The sequence below is a fragment of the Nerophis lumbriciformis genome, linkage group LG15 (genome assembly GCF_033978685.3).
Source record: "Nerophis lumbriciformis linkage group LG15, RoL_Nlum_v2.1, whole genome shotgun sequence".
Taxonomy (NCBI): domain Eukaryota; kingdom Metazoa; phylum Chordata; class Actinopteri; order Syngnathiformes; family Syngnathidae; genus Nerophis; species Nerophis lumbriciformis.
In genome coordinates, this window is record NC_084562.2 from 19,393,179 (window position 1) to 19,408,384 (window position 15,206).

Below are 15,206 nucleotides of genomic sequence, written 5' to 3' on the forward strand. Positions count from 1 at the left end.
AGGAAAGTTATTTAAATGGGAACTCATGCATGGAGGCGTGGTGCATACAAACATCACATGTTAGTCTTTCTCCTCATTTTAACATTTTGGGTAATGCTGAAGGGATAAAACAAAATAGCAAAATGATCTCTTAACATCTAACCCAGGGGTGTCTAAACTTTTCCACTGATGGCTGCACATTGAAAAATCATGCAGGGCCCGTTTTGATATTTTTCATTTTCAAACCCAATACAATAGGTAGATTTTTTTCAACCTTTTGGTCCCGGGGAGCCGGAAGGGTTTCGGTCATATAAATGTTAAAAATAAGTTCTATAGTATTATTTTTTAGTAATTTTTGTGTCGTTGCTTTATGCCCTTTTTCTGTTAAAACCCAGTTTTTAATGGCAGAAACAAAATAGGCGAAACATTTTCAAAGTGTAATATTTGATGTGAAGTAATTGGAGCCTAATTATAGGTCATTTATGCATAACATCGATTTAATTCAGTATTCTTTTTTGAGCAATGACAGTTTAAAAAAAAAAATATCCAACAAAAATTCTCAAGTAACCAAAAGGATATAAAAGTGTAAACAATAAGTCATCATTTTTTAATTTTTTTTTTAACTTTCAACCCTTCGAGATCAACTTCAGATCTATTCGATTATAAGTTTTAATTTGTACATGTTTTTTTTGCTTGTAAGTTTTTTGCCCTTTTTGTCATAGAAAAATATGCAATATATTCCCCAAAAATATTTGAAAGTTGATTTTTTTATGTGAAGTAATTGAAGCCTGGAATAGGTCTATAATTAATTATCATTAAATTAATTATTATTTTTTGAGCAATGACAGCTTTAAAGGGGAACATTATCACAATTTCAGAATGGTTAAAACCATTAAAAACCAGTTCCCAGTGGCTTATTATATTTTTCGAAGTTTTTTTCAAAATTTTACCCATCACGCAATATCCCTAAAAAAAGCTTCAAAGTGCCTGATTTTAACCATCGTTATATACACCCGTCCATTTTCCTGTGATGTCACATAGTGAAGCCAACACAAACAAACGTGGCGGAAAGAACAGCAAGCTATAGCGACATTAGCTCGGATTCAGACTCGGATTTCAGCGGCTTAAGCGATTCAACAGATTACGAATGTATTGAAACGGATGGTTGTAGTGTTGAGGCAGGTAGCGAAAACGAAATTGAAGAAGAAACTGAAGCTATTGAGCCATATCGGTTTGAACCGTATGCAAGCGAAACCGACGAAAACGACACGACAGCCAGCAACACGGGAGAAAGCGAGGACGAATTCGGCGATCGCCTTCTAACCAACGATTGGTATGTGTTTGTTTGGCATTAAAGGAAACTAACAACTATGAACTAGGTTTACAGCATATGAAATACATTTGGCAACAACATGCACTTTGAGAGTGCAGACAGCCCAATTTTCATCAATTAATATATTCTGTAGACATACCCTCATCCGCGCTCTTTTCCTGAAAGCTGATCTGTCCAGTTTTGGAGTTGATGTCAGCATGCCAGGGAAGCTAGGGTCGATATTCTTCTCTTGATCATCTTCGGTGGCATAAGGGACGGTGTGAGCCAAGACATCCAGGGGGTTTAGCTCGCTCGTCTGCGGGAACAAACTGCCGCCATTGCTTGCCGTGCGACCGAGGACCTTTGTCCCTGAATTGCTCACACACTCCGGCAGATTCAATGGGGGTCTGGCGGCAGATTTCTTTGACTTTATCGTTGGAAATGCATCTGCTTTGAGTGTCGCAGGATATCCACACATTCTTGCCATCTGTCGTAGCATAGCTTTCGTCGGTAAAGTGTGCGGAACAAACGTCCGATTTCTTGCCACGTTCGCATCTTTGGGCCACTGGTGCAACTTGAATCAGTCCCTGTTCGTGTTGTTACACCCTCCGACAACACACCGACGAGGCATGATGTCTCCAAGGTACGGAAAACAGTCGAAAAAACGGAAAATAACAGAGCTGATTTGACTCGGTGTTTGAGAAAATGGCGGATTGCTTCCCGATGTGACGTCATCGCTCCGAGAGCGAATATTAGAAAGACGTTTAATTCGCCAAAATTCACCCATTTAGAGTTCGGAAATCGGTTAAAAAAAATATGGTCTTTTTTCTGCAACATCAAGGTATATATTGACGCTTACATAGGCCTGGTGATAATGTTCCCCTTTAAAGAAAAAAAGGTCGACGCCTCAGGCTACTGCATCCGAACTGCGTGTCTGGAGCTCCTGGGTCCCGCTGTCCATCCCTTCCGGGTGCCCGTCTTGGTTGGGGCCTGTTGGGCCTAGTCCCTGCGTCTATTGTGGTAGCTTGGTGCTGCAAGGTATTCCGAGGTGCTGCGAGTCGGCCAGTTGCTGGGGTAGTGACCTTGTTTGTCAGCATGTCTGTGATCTTCTTTTAATTCTTTTTTTTTTAAATTAATTAATTAATTAATTTATTTATTTATTTATTTTTAAAATATATTTTATTAATATTATTTTTTTATTTTTCCCCTCCCTCAGGGGGGGGGCTCGGCGGGGCGGTTGCTGGTTGTTCCATCTCCATCGTTGGGGTCCCTGCGGGTGGGGTGGGTGGTTCCCGTGGCCCTGTGCCTGGGTGGTCCTGCGGCGGCCGGTTTGGGTGGGGTGGCCGGGGGCTGGCCTCGCCGCGCTCTCCGGGGGTGGGGGGTGGGCTCGTGGGGGCCCGGTTGCCGGTGGGGCGGGGGCGGTCTTCCCGTCCGGTTGCGGGGAGTCTCTGGGTCCTTCGGGCGGGGCGTCTCGCCTTTCTGCCCGTGTGGGGTGTGGTCTCTCGCTGGCTTGGGGTCTGGCTGTCCCCTGCTTTTCTCGTGCCCTGTCCTCCGCCGGGTGCGTCTGTCTGCGGCCTGCTGCTGGCCCTTGTGGGCGGTACGGTGGGTCGGGCTCTGGGGTTCCTGTCGCTGGCCGGCTTGGCTGCGTGGGGGCGGTGGTCCCTGGTTCCCTGGGCACCACGCCTCCTGTTTGTGGGTTGGGCTCTCGGGGGTGATGGGGCCGTGCTCTGGCTCCCACGCACTCTGGGAGTCGAATGTATTGTACATGCAAATTCACGTATGCTCACATACGTACATAGGTACCTACGCTCCCACATACATACACAAATACAGTACATATTTACCTACCTAATGTTCGTACATCCACACGCACATTCAATATACAAACATACACATACACATACTGTACATATACATTCACTGTACAAACACATATACACATTCTGTACATATACATTCATTGTACAAACACATATACACATTCTGTACATATACAAGTACATATGCATACTTACACTCATGCACATAATCACGTTTCATCAAACATATATTAACGTTGTTGCCCTAGGGTAAACTGGGTGTAACACATGGCACACTGACAAAGCTTAACCTATTGTGACTATAACAATCTACAAGGTTAATGTAGGTTGCTTCTCTTTCTCCCCCTCCATTTTTCTGCATTCTTTCGTATCTCAAGTTATCATTACGTATATGTATTGTTGCATTTAAACAACTGTATTGTTGATAATAAAGGTAAATTATTGGTATTGTTCATTATCAATAGCGCTATTTCTATTGGTATTTGTATTGATCCATTTGTAGTGTAATAATGCTCATTGTCATTTCTGTATTATTTTTTATTTTTCGCTAACTGCTTATTTGCTATTACTTTTACCATCATATTTGTACATGTCATATTTGCTGATGTTGCTCTATTGTTGTTGTTGTTGTTGTTTGCTGTTGTTGTTTTTGTCTCTCTGTCTAATCCCCCTCTTGTCCCCACAATTTCCCCCTCTGTCTTCTTTTTTTTTCTCTTTCTATCCCCTCCTGCTCCGGCCCGGCTGCACTAAATGATAATATAAATACATTTAATAAAGTCAAATACAAATAAGGCAACAAGAGAAGTATCCTACACTTCTCTTTTGTAAAGTAAATCTGAACAGCCGACATGGGCATCTACATCAACTATATGATTTGCCTGAGAAGCTGGACAGGACATAAAAAAAAAAAAAAAAAAAAAAAAAAAAACACTATCATGGTGGCTTTGTGCAACTTTTTCTCGTTGCATTTGATCTTTTGCTTTTTCATTCCACTTCGTTTTTTTTTTTTTAATATTATATTTAGATTGTGCCACGGGCCGTTTGCTGCAGGCTGCAAATGGCCCGCAGTGCACACTTTGATCTGACCCCATATCTGTCTATTTATCCATCAGCAGCTGTAAGGATGAGTCAGGATTCATGTTGGGCTCTGAGACTGCTTATTTTCTGTGCACTCAGTTCCCCTTTGAGAGGGTAAGTCAGACAGGGTACAACTTGCAAAGCTTTTACTGTGAAGGCCGAAAGTGTGTTGTTTTGTCTTAGAGCTCTTTGGCGACTGTTGAGTGACGGTGAAGGGCAATTTGGGTGTTAATGAATTCATGGCTGTTCTCTTTCCTTCATGTTGAGCTTTCACAACGTCAGTGAACATCTTTGTTATACTCTCAGTAACACTTGTTTGGTGGTCCCCAAAAGGAAGACAATGGGTTGAAAGCTCTACTCTCGCTATTCACTTTTCTCTTCTTTGACAGCACTGAGTATTTAATCTCCGCTGTCTCAATTGTATCTGTTACTCCTTTCTCGCCATCTGTCATTTACTTTGCTTTTCTGCTCTTTCGTCTGTCTGTATGTTTAACACTATGGTTTTTATTACTACTGTTATATTGTTATAATACATATTGATGACACATCCTAGCTGTGTCCTGCAAATACGACAGCGACGAGCGAACAAAGGAGTCCTCGACGAGACACGCTAGCGCTGCGGCTAATGTCTCTCCACAGTGCAGCATCTAAATCACTAATTCTTGCCTCCATGGTGGCAAATAAACCATTTCTTACAAGTTACAAAAAAAAAGCATTGCTAACCGCTAAGCTAGAGCTCTTGAATATATACAGGGGTGGGCGGATTGCTACAGATAAGACAGTTAATGATACCAAGTATAGTATCGTAGATTGTCAATTGTTAGATTGATGTTTTTTTATTAGCACAACATTTTTTTGTTGTTGTTGTTTACAAACTATAGAAATAAGAGGCAAGAGTAGTTTTTGATTTTGTTTAGTTATTGTACACTATTGACTTTATTATACATCATTCAGGGATGTCAAACATGCGTGACGGATCAGGCCCGCAAACAGTTTCACTCCGACCCGTGAGATGAGTTTGTTTAGTGTTAAATTTAGCTGTATTTTTTAATTAAAGAAACTGCTGTTCTAAATGTGTCCACTGGATGTCGCAACAGCAAAAATGAGCTCGTATACCAAGCAAAAGGTAGCAACTATACCAAGCAAGTGGTACAAGGTAAAGCGGGGCTGCGACTCCTCCCCCTTGACCCAATGTGAAACAAAGAAGAGTTAAATAAACAATTGGTTAGCCCACTTAAAATGCAGCATGAGACACTGCACATTGATATAGTTATGTGAAAATTATTGTCTTCTGTGCAAATTTAAAAAAAGTGAACAGTGTGTGATTTTCTGCAATACGGTCAGTCTTTTAAGTTTTTATTTTTGGTTTGTTGAAATTGTTCACACAGTGATGCCTCGAAGGCAGGGAATAACTCAGCCCTCTTGAATAGTTTTTACCTCAGTTTGTAGAGTTAGCAAAGGATTAAGATGTGTAAATTACAAATGAGGTATTTGATACATACAAGAGTTTTTATTTATGCTATATTTTGTTTTTTGTTCAATCCTAGGTTAGCTGTGACTTAACGTTTGATTGATTTGTAGATACATTGAGATTAAGTGTACTTTTTCATGGTGTTTTTGAAACTGCACCAATTTTTTCCTCAGAATTTTCAACTAACTTGAAGTGTTTTGTCAAGAGGGTTATTTACACCTATTTAATAATACCACCTTAACATTTGACAACCAAACAATTACACAAAGCGACTCGGTAAAGAATCTGGGTATTATCTTCGACCCAACTCTCTCGTTCGAGTCACATATTAAGAGTGTTACTAAAACGGCCGTCCTTCATGTCCGTAATATCGCTAACATTTATTCCATTTTGTCCACTAGCGACGCTGATATCATTATTCATGCGTTCGTTACGTCTCATCTCGATTACTGTAATGTATTATTTTCGGGTCTCCCTATGTCTAGCATTAAAAGATTACAGTTGGTACAAAATGCGGCTGCTAGACTTTTGACAAGAACAAGAAAGTTTGATCATATTACACCTATAATGTACAGTATATAACTATATATATATATATATATATATATATATATATATATATACATACATATACACATATACTTTATATATACATATACTATATATACATATAAACACACACACACACACACACACACCCACACCCACACCCACACACACACACACACACACACACACACACACACACACAAAGATGTGACTTTAAGGTTTTACTACTTACGTATAAAATACTACATGGTCTAGCTCCATCCTATCTTGCCGATTGTATTGTACCATATGACCCGGCAAGAAATCTGCGTTCTAAGAACTCCCGCTTATTAGTGATTCCCAGAGCCCAAAAAAAGTCTGCGGGCTATAGAGCGTTTTCTATTCAGGCTCCAGTGCTATGGAATGCCTTCCCGGTAACAGTTAGAGATGCTACCTCAGTAGAAGCATTTGAGTTTCATCTTAAAACTCATTTGTATACTCTAGCCTTTAAATAGACCCCCCTTTTAGACCAGTTGATCTGTCGTTTCTTTTGTGCTCTGCCCCCCTCTCCCACATCTGCGGTCTCCTCAAAGGTTTCTCATTGTTATCCCATTGGGTTGAGTTTTTTCTTGCCCTGATGTGGGATCTGAGCCGAGGATGTCGTTGTGGCTTGTGCAGCCCTTTGAGACACTCGTAATTTAGGGATATACTGTATAAGTAAACACTGATTGATTGATTAGTTGTGATATGTACATTTTCAGAATGTGCTTTTTCTATTTTGGGCCAAAGTAAAACAGAAAATCTGAAGTTATTATGCCATGATTTTACCCGTCTGGCGTACATAGGAATAGACTCCGAGCTAAAATGAGTTTTACACTCCTGATGTGAATAAGGGAATAATTAAAATAAAACATTGATTTATATTGTTATATTGATTATTTAATGATCCTGAACACTTTAAGTAGGGCCAATTCTGCTCCTGTAACTACTTGGTACTGGATCGATACACTGATTTATAGTACCACCCAAAACTAATGTAAAGTATCCAAACAGAAGAATAAGTGTTTATTCCATTTTAAGAGAATTGTAAATACAACCATGTAACAACAGAAAGTAACCAGATATTAACACTAAATAAAAAGAAGATTAATAATAGTTTGTGGGAAAAAATACACCTGGAAATGATGCAATATAATGTTAGCAGCTAAATTAAGAGCGTAGCCTGTTTTGAAATGGTTCTATTATCATTTATATGCCAAATAATATATTGTAATATATAATTGTTATTTTAAATGGCTGCAATAAATATTGAGAAATAGATTTGACCATATCGTCCATCTCTAATGTGATGGTTTAACTCGCATTCAATTGGTTAGTGGATTGATGAATTCAGTTGACTGATTCAATCAACGAATGCCGTCAAGTCTATAATCACTGCACTGGACAAAAGTAGACCTATAAGTCCAGGTCCGTATAGGACAGCGTCTGGGTCCGAACTCGCACTGCAGTCCGCTAGTTATTAACTCCCGTGTTAATAACATTAACTAATAAGAGCTAAAAACTCCCCCAAAATGTCTGAGATCCTGAAAACAAGACTGCAGTATGGTTGTAAATGTAGTTCTGCACAGCGATCAGACTGAGTGTTTGTACCTGTTTTCTTTGCAGAGCCTTGCACTCCAGCTCCAACAGCTCCACTTCCAGGGCTTCCCGGTGAACCGGTCTTTTTACTCAACAGACTGTTGAAGAAGTTGGCCAGTACACCCTCATTGGCAGCCCCTGCTGCGGGAGAAACATGCAGTGTCGTCATTGCCAACGTCAATGACCTCCCGTTTTCTTAACTACATTAAATCAGCATTAAATATTTTATGGGGTTGAACATATTTTAATAGGACCACTGTCAGTAGCCACGTGTAAAAGGCAACATTTATTTAATCTGGTCATAATTCCGATTACAATATTCATGTGTACATGGACTCTGAATAAAAACAGATATGTTAAATCAGAATACTTTACTTTGACATGCGCAGCACCATACCATAAACACAAAGATGTGTTATTGTTTCTGCTATGGCGCCATCTTTTAGACGAGTTCACTCACTGCAAGTTCTGAAAAAGCAGTGACTTTCCCTGTAAACAAACATGGCTTTGTGCATGTCTGCTTGTCCGACACTGTCACGGTAATTTTGCGGTTTGCTACCTCGTTTTTAGAGCAAGAAACTCAACAGCATATAACGCTACTTATGTACATGTTGAATGGGTGGAGACAGCAGCAAGACAATCGCTTCATTCCGAGACTATTTTATTTAGTCCCTGCTCCACCACCAAAGTATAGTGGAAGTCAAAGACATGCCCAGTAAGGATAATTTCAACCCAAAGATGTGTTTTCATGCGCTACAATCCGAAAGACTTTCGGCATAAACCACCCATCCCGATCGGAATTAAATTTTGATGCAAACGATCGGATCAGAATATTACGAATGGAGGGTTTACATGAAGCCTTTTTTTTCCGGTTAGGCTTTTAATCCAATTAAACGTGTCCATGTGCACATAACTAGTGACAAAGTAGGGAAAACTAACAATTACATTCCAAAAACTGTTGCTAATATCTTCTCAAGGGTTTGTCCTCAGTGTCATGGCTAAGATGGACCTATAGCAGAAGACTTTGGGTGAGAGGCGGGGTACGCTCTGTAATGCTTGCCAGTCAATCCCAGGCCACATTCAGATAAACAACCATTCACGGTCACAATCACACCTAAGGACAATTTAGAGTCTCCATAAGAACCTAACATGCATATTTTTGTAATGTGGAAGGAGAGAGAAAAAAAATCGAACCCTTGATCTCCTGACTGTGTGGGCAACATGCTAATGACTACTGTATGTCACCATGTGGCCTAATCATTCTAAAATAAACATGTACGTATCACTCACAAGGGATAATTTGTCCACATGTCAACATTTATACCATACCAACTTTATTTATAAAGCCCTTTAAAAACAACCAGAGTTGACAAACAAAGGGCTGTACACCACAAAGAAATAGAGGCAAAGGACAGACTAAAAAATAACATTAACAACAGAAGTAAAATACACAATGAAAAAGCAAATACAAATTACCCTAAGAACAATTTGTTAGATAAAAAGCAGTTAAAAAAGTTAAAAACAGTTTAAAGTCTCATGCTGGGTTAAAAGCCAGTGAATAAAAATGGGTTTTAAGAAGAGTCTTAAAAATAGCCAGAGAAGGGGTCTGTCTCACATGGAGAGGGAGATCGTTCCAGAGTTTGGGACCCGCAACAGACTCTGTCCCCTCTGAGCTTGCGCTTTGATTTGGGTACCTCCAGGATCAGCTGATCAGCTGACCTGAGGGACCGGGTGGGGGCATAGAGGTGGAGCAGCTCAGAGAGGTAAGGTGGGGCAAGACCACGTACGGATTTAAAAACGAGTAAAACAATTTTAAAATGGACTCTAAAAGACACAGGCGGCCAGTGGAGGAAGGCTAAAACAGGAGTAATGTGCTCTCTTTTTATATTCATTACCACTTGGGGGCAGTATTTAAACAGTGATTAAGTGTTTCTGGTTTGATGTTGCATCGAAGTCCACAAGTAAATCTGGAAACGTTTATATTGAGCATAAAATATAACAAATAGTAACATATATATTTACCTTTCATGTTGGCATCAGGCTTTTTGACAGCAGCCATGGGAGAGCCGCTGGTCAGTATGGGCTGGCCAGCACGTCCCGCAGGCCTTGGAGAACCTGATGCTGTCCGCCCAGGGGACTCCTTCAACACAGACATCGGAGAGAGAATGTTACAACTTGTTTGACGCTCGAATGGTCTATTAAAAAAGTCAACGTGTCCAAAATAGTCTTTGAAGAGTTCCAAGTGAATACACTTACGGTAGATCCTCTTGTTGGCGTGGCTGGCTGTTTGGCTAACAAAGACTGTAAAAAGAAGCGACAGGATAATTCAAGATGTGGTTCATTAAGAGATTATTTGTCACATGATTAAGAAACATAAAAGTCACCGTCACACCAGTCCCGTCATCTCAAGCATTTAGAGAATCATAAAAGAATATAGATGTTATTTTTAAAGCGGACCTATTTAAACTCCGCCTTTTATGACTTATAAATGTTGTAATGTTGGATACTCGCATCGAAATCATAAAGTTCATGCATTGTGGCATAAGCTTGCACGCAGTTTTCTATGTCTCTGTTTGCGGGGTTTTCAGGTCTGGATACATTGTGACATCACAGCAAGGTGGACATACTGATTTGGATATTAAGTAAACCTTTCAGCGAGAGCAGCTTCTCAGTCTCTGTTTCAGGTTATGAGAAATACAAATAAAAAGGTAAGATAAAGTATTTTCACATAATTTGGGCATGTGCATAATACCACCGACATGCTAAATGCAGTGATATAAATGCTGGTAAAAACAAGCATTGTTTTGTGAAAGTGTACCAAATATTGTGATCGGGTGAATCTATATAATGTTTATGAAGTTAATTTTTGTCTGTGCCTGGAAAAAACATTGTGGAGACGACTTCAAGATATATGTTTAAAAAGTGTACATTTTTAAAAGATAAATGATGATAATTTTGGAGAGGGGTTTCATTTGCATTCTGGGAACGTTTCGCAGGCAGACTCAAAAAGCAGGTTATAAACGTGACTGTGCAGCAAAATTTACACCGAAGCATATCCAACACATTATCTAGACCTCAAAGAGGTGTTTTTTAAATGTAGATTAAAATCATCATTGGTCCTCGACAAGCGTTTTACCATAGGCCCATCGTTGAGCCGCGAGCGCCACCGAAAAATATCTGCTTTTCAGCTGTGGTCCATATGGGCCAGAGGAGTACGCAGGTGTTCTACACTTTTCCACCACTTGCCGCAGTATTTACAGAAGTCTGGAGCGCAGGTCATAGAGACGTTTCTAAAGCGCACAAATTATGACTACAGTGGTGAAGCTGTATTTTTATTTGCACTTAAATTTTATTGACAGTTTAAGAAACATATTATTTGTCTGCGTAACTAAGTAAATTTATTTTTCATCAGTTTTTTTATGAGACCCTTCTTTTGCAGTATATTTAATTGGTATTTATTTTGTACCGTATTTTTCGGTGTATAAGTCGCTCCGGAGTATAAGTTGCACCGGCCGAAAATGCATAATAAAGAAGAAAAAAAAAAACATAAGTCGCACCAGAGTATAAGTCGCATTTTTTGGGAACATTTATTTGATAAAACCAAACACCAAGAATAGACATTTGAAAAGCAATTTAAAATAAATAAAGAATAGTGAACAACAGGCTGAATAAGTGTACGTTATATGACGCGTAAATAACTAACTGAGAACGTGCCTGGTATGTTAACGTAACATATTATGGTAAGAGTCATTCAAATAACTATAACATATAGAACATGCTATACTTTACCAAACAATCTGTCACTCCTAATCGCTAAATCCCATGAAATCTTATGTGTAGTCTTTTACGTGAATGAGCTAAATAATATTATTTGATATTTTACAGTAATGTGTTAACAATTTCACACATAAGTTGCACCCCCGGCCAAACTATGACAAAAACTGCGACTTATAGTCCGAAAAATACAGTAATCAGCCTGACCTAAGCCTTGACAATCTTTGTCATTAATACATGCTTTCATATAATTTGACAAGGCTTATCTTGTATAACTGTGAGATATAGTTAGAAATATTATAATTATTGAACACAATTAAAATGAAGAGTAGGATTACTATTTCAGTGTAATATTTGAATGGGCTCCTCTGTAGTGGAAAAAATGGGCCCCAAAGTAACAAAGGTGAAAAACCCCTGCTCGAGAAGTAGTAGTCATAAACATACCTGCTGCTTCATCAGGAAGACCTGCTCATCTTCAGCATTTATTTCTTTGTCATGAACCAGCTGGAACATAATAATGAAACACAGGAACAGCAATCAATGTCAATTACACACGGATAAAACACTTATTTCACAGACTTTGGACAGCAGTGATCAATTGCCCTACCTTTCGTATTGGAGGTTTAGTGATAAAATCTTCAAATGGATCTTCAGGTCTGACTGATGTAATGTTTTCGTGCAAAATGCAGATTTTCTTCTCATTATCCCATCCCGATGGACTACAAAACATCACAAAAAGTAAAAAAAATTTAAACTCTGCTTTTATATCCAATGTGTTATTAGATTTCATAAACACTAAGCATTTGAAGAAATGTATCATGTGAGACATGTGTACTTTCAGCTTCACTCACATGAACACTGCATCCTTCTCCACTACTAGGGCAGGATTGGTAAAATGGAAGTCATACAACTTATGTACAATATATTTGTAAAGTAGATCCAGATTCTTTTCCTCCTTTACTGAGGTGTAGATTAGGCCAGCTCCATCTGTTTAGGTGGGTTAAGCTTCAAAGTAGGTTGAAGTAGAAGTTACAAGGTAAATGCTCTAATCGCTAAATGTCAAGGCCGACATTAACAGAACATGTTTGAAGGATACATTGTAAGCAAAATCGCCTGATGTGAGACTGGATGAAATCAAAGTGCTCTTCTCTGTAGTCGTGTTCCTTTTCCAATACGCTGATTGAGTCGCACTGTAGATACGAGAAAGAGACAAGAATGTGTGAAAATATCAACAATAAATGAATATATTCAATAAAATAATTAGGGATGTAACAATATCAAAATCTCACAGTACGATATACATCCATCCATTTTCTACCGTTTGTCCCTCGATATCATGCTACAATATTATTGCGGTACATGTCCCCCCCCCACAAAAAAGCTTGTGTGTAAAATAAAGTAGCAGGACTGGTTAGAATAAACACGCTTACTGTAATTGAACACAATCATGCTCAAATGTTCTAATCACATTTTTATGAGGTAAATATAAGTATTTCTAAGTGCAAATAATTGTGCAGGAACATCTACTGTTTCAAGCAAAGATTTAAAAGAATAACTTACAGCTACAGATGTCCGATCATGGCTTTTTTTTTGCCGATATTCCGATATTGTCCAACTCTTAATTACCGATTCCGATATCGATATATACAGTCGTGGAATTAACACATTATTATGCCTAATTTTGTTGTGATGCCCTGCTGGATGCATTAAACAATGTAACCCATCCATCCATTTTCTACCGCTTATTCCCTTCGGGGTCGCGGGGGGCGCTGGAGCCTATCTCAGCTACAATCGGGCGGAAGGCGGGGTACACCCTGGACAAGTCGCTACCTCATCGCAGGGCCAACACAGATAGACAGACAACATTCACACTCACATTCACACAGTAGGGCCAATTTAGTGTTTCCAATCAACTTATCCCCAGGTGCATGTCTTTGGATGTAACAAAGTTTTCCAAAATAAATCAACTCAAGTTATGGGAAAAAAATGCCAACATGGCACTGCCATATTTATTATTGAAGTCACAAAGTGCATTATTTTTTTAACATGCCTCAAAACAGCAGCTTGGAATTTGGGACATGCTCTCCCTGAGAGAGCATGAGGAGGCTGAGATGGGCGGGGTTGGGGGGGGCAGCGGGGGGTGTATATTGTAGCGTCCCAGAAGAGTTAGTGCTGCAAGGGGTTCTGGGTATTTGTTCTGTTGTGTTTATGCTGTGTTATGGTACGGATGTTCTTCCGAAATGTGTTTGTCATTCTTGTTTGGTGTGGGTTCACAGTGTGGCGCATATTTGTAACAGTGTTAAAGTTGTTTATACGGCCATCCTCAGTGTGACCTGTATGGCTGTTGACCAAGTATGAATTGCATTCACTTGGGCCGGCACGCAAAGGCCGTGCCTTTAAGGTTTATTGTCGCTTTGTACTTCTCCCTACGTCCGTGTACACAGCGGTGTTTTAAAAAGTCATACATTTTACTTTTTGAAACAGATACCGATAATTTTGAAACCGATACCGATAATTTCACATTTTAAAGCATTTATCGGCCGATAATATCGGCAGTCCGATATTATCGGACATCCCTACTTACAGTTAATGTATTTAAAGTAACAATGTAAAACAATATTGTAAAATGTGTCTTACAGCTTTTACATTATGGGAAACAGTGTCTTCTATGGTGGTCATTTTTTATATCAGTCTGGAAAGTGTTTCTTAGAAAAGTAAACTAACAACACAACTTAATACTGTAAATACCTCACTAACCGAGAGACAAGCGGTAGAAAAATAGATGAATGGATTAAGGATGTATCAAGTAGATTTTTAGTTTACTCGTATTTCAAGCGTTGAACATTTTTTCTTGGTGATTTACAGCCGTGCGGTGTGACGTGACCAGCTGGCTCTGGTTCACTTCCTGCTTACGGCGTTCAACGCCCCCACTTTGCCTTCCCGTGTAGCGCAAAAGGATTCTGGGAGATGTAGTTTACTTACAGACTTTGCCAAAGCTTATACGCCTGAAAAAAAACTACACTCAAAGTTTTCGTTTGATACCTTCACACGTCGCGGTAATTTTGTGAAGACTTTGAAACCGAAATACAGCTGTATTTATGATACAGCTACATCACCAAAAATAATACATTTGAATTCACATTTGTTCCACTACACACTACTGATACTGAAAATTCTGTGCTGAGCAGTTTTTGTGTCTTCCGCAATATTAAGGCACGATTATTACCGAGGGCAATAATTCCAAAGAGCAGTAAGTCTATTTTAAAAAGGTACTTTAAGTTCATTAAGGAGCGCACACTACTTTCTATGTTGACGTGTGAAAAAACAGCTTAACTGGTTTTAGGTAGCCATGTTTTTTTGTCTTTCTCCAAACCAGTGATGGAGATTTACTGACCACTTTACCACACCCTCAGGGAAATGCTCTCAAATCTTCCTCTTGTAAGCTGATTTTATTTATCAGGAGCCCTTGTTAAGCTCAATCTGGCAAAGTTCTTTAGTGTCACATCACATTCCGCAGACGTGAAGACGTTATTGCAGTCCTTAAGAAGGATTTGGACGTCCTGGAGTCATCAGTGGCTTCTGGGTGGTGTACATGGATAATGACAAG

The 15,206-nt window shown here is 39.4% G+C and overlaps 1 protein-coding gene across 2 annotated transcripts in view; it reads right to left on the minus strand.

Moving 5' to 3' along the window:
- dync1li2 (dynein, cytoplasmic 1, light intermediate chain 2) overlaps positions 1 to 15,206 on the minus strand; it is a 42,391-nt gene that overhangs the window by 4,599 nt on the left and 22,586 nt on the right. For both annotated transcript variants that reach the window (XM_061974756.2, XM_061974755.2), the window contains exons 6-12: positions 12,696 to 12,789; positions 12,451 to 12,586; positions 12,207 to 12,318; positions 12,044 to 12,103; positions 10,082 to 10,126; positions 9,848 to 9,965; positions 7,838 to 7,966 (exon numbers count right to left, since the gene is read on the minus strand). In XM_061974756.2, coding sequence (XP_061830740.1) covers positions 7,838 to 7,966; positions 9,848 to 9,965; positions 10,082 to 10,126; positions 12,044 to 12,103; positions 12,207 to 12,318; positions 12,451 to 12,586; positions 12,696 to 12,789 — 694 coding nt within the window. The remainder of the gene's footprint in view (positions 1 to 7,837; positions 7,967 to 9,847; positions 9,966 to 10,081; positions 10,127 to 12,043; positions 12,104 to 12,206; positions 12,319 to 12,450; positions 12,587 to 12,695; positions 12,790 to 15,206) is intronic.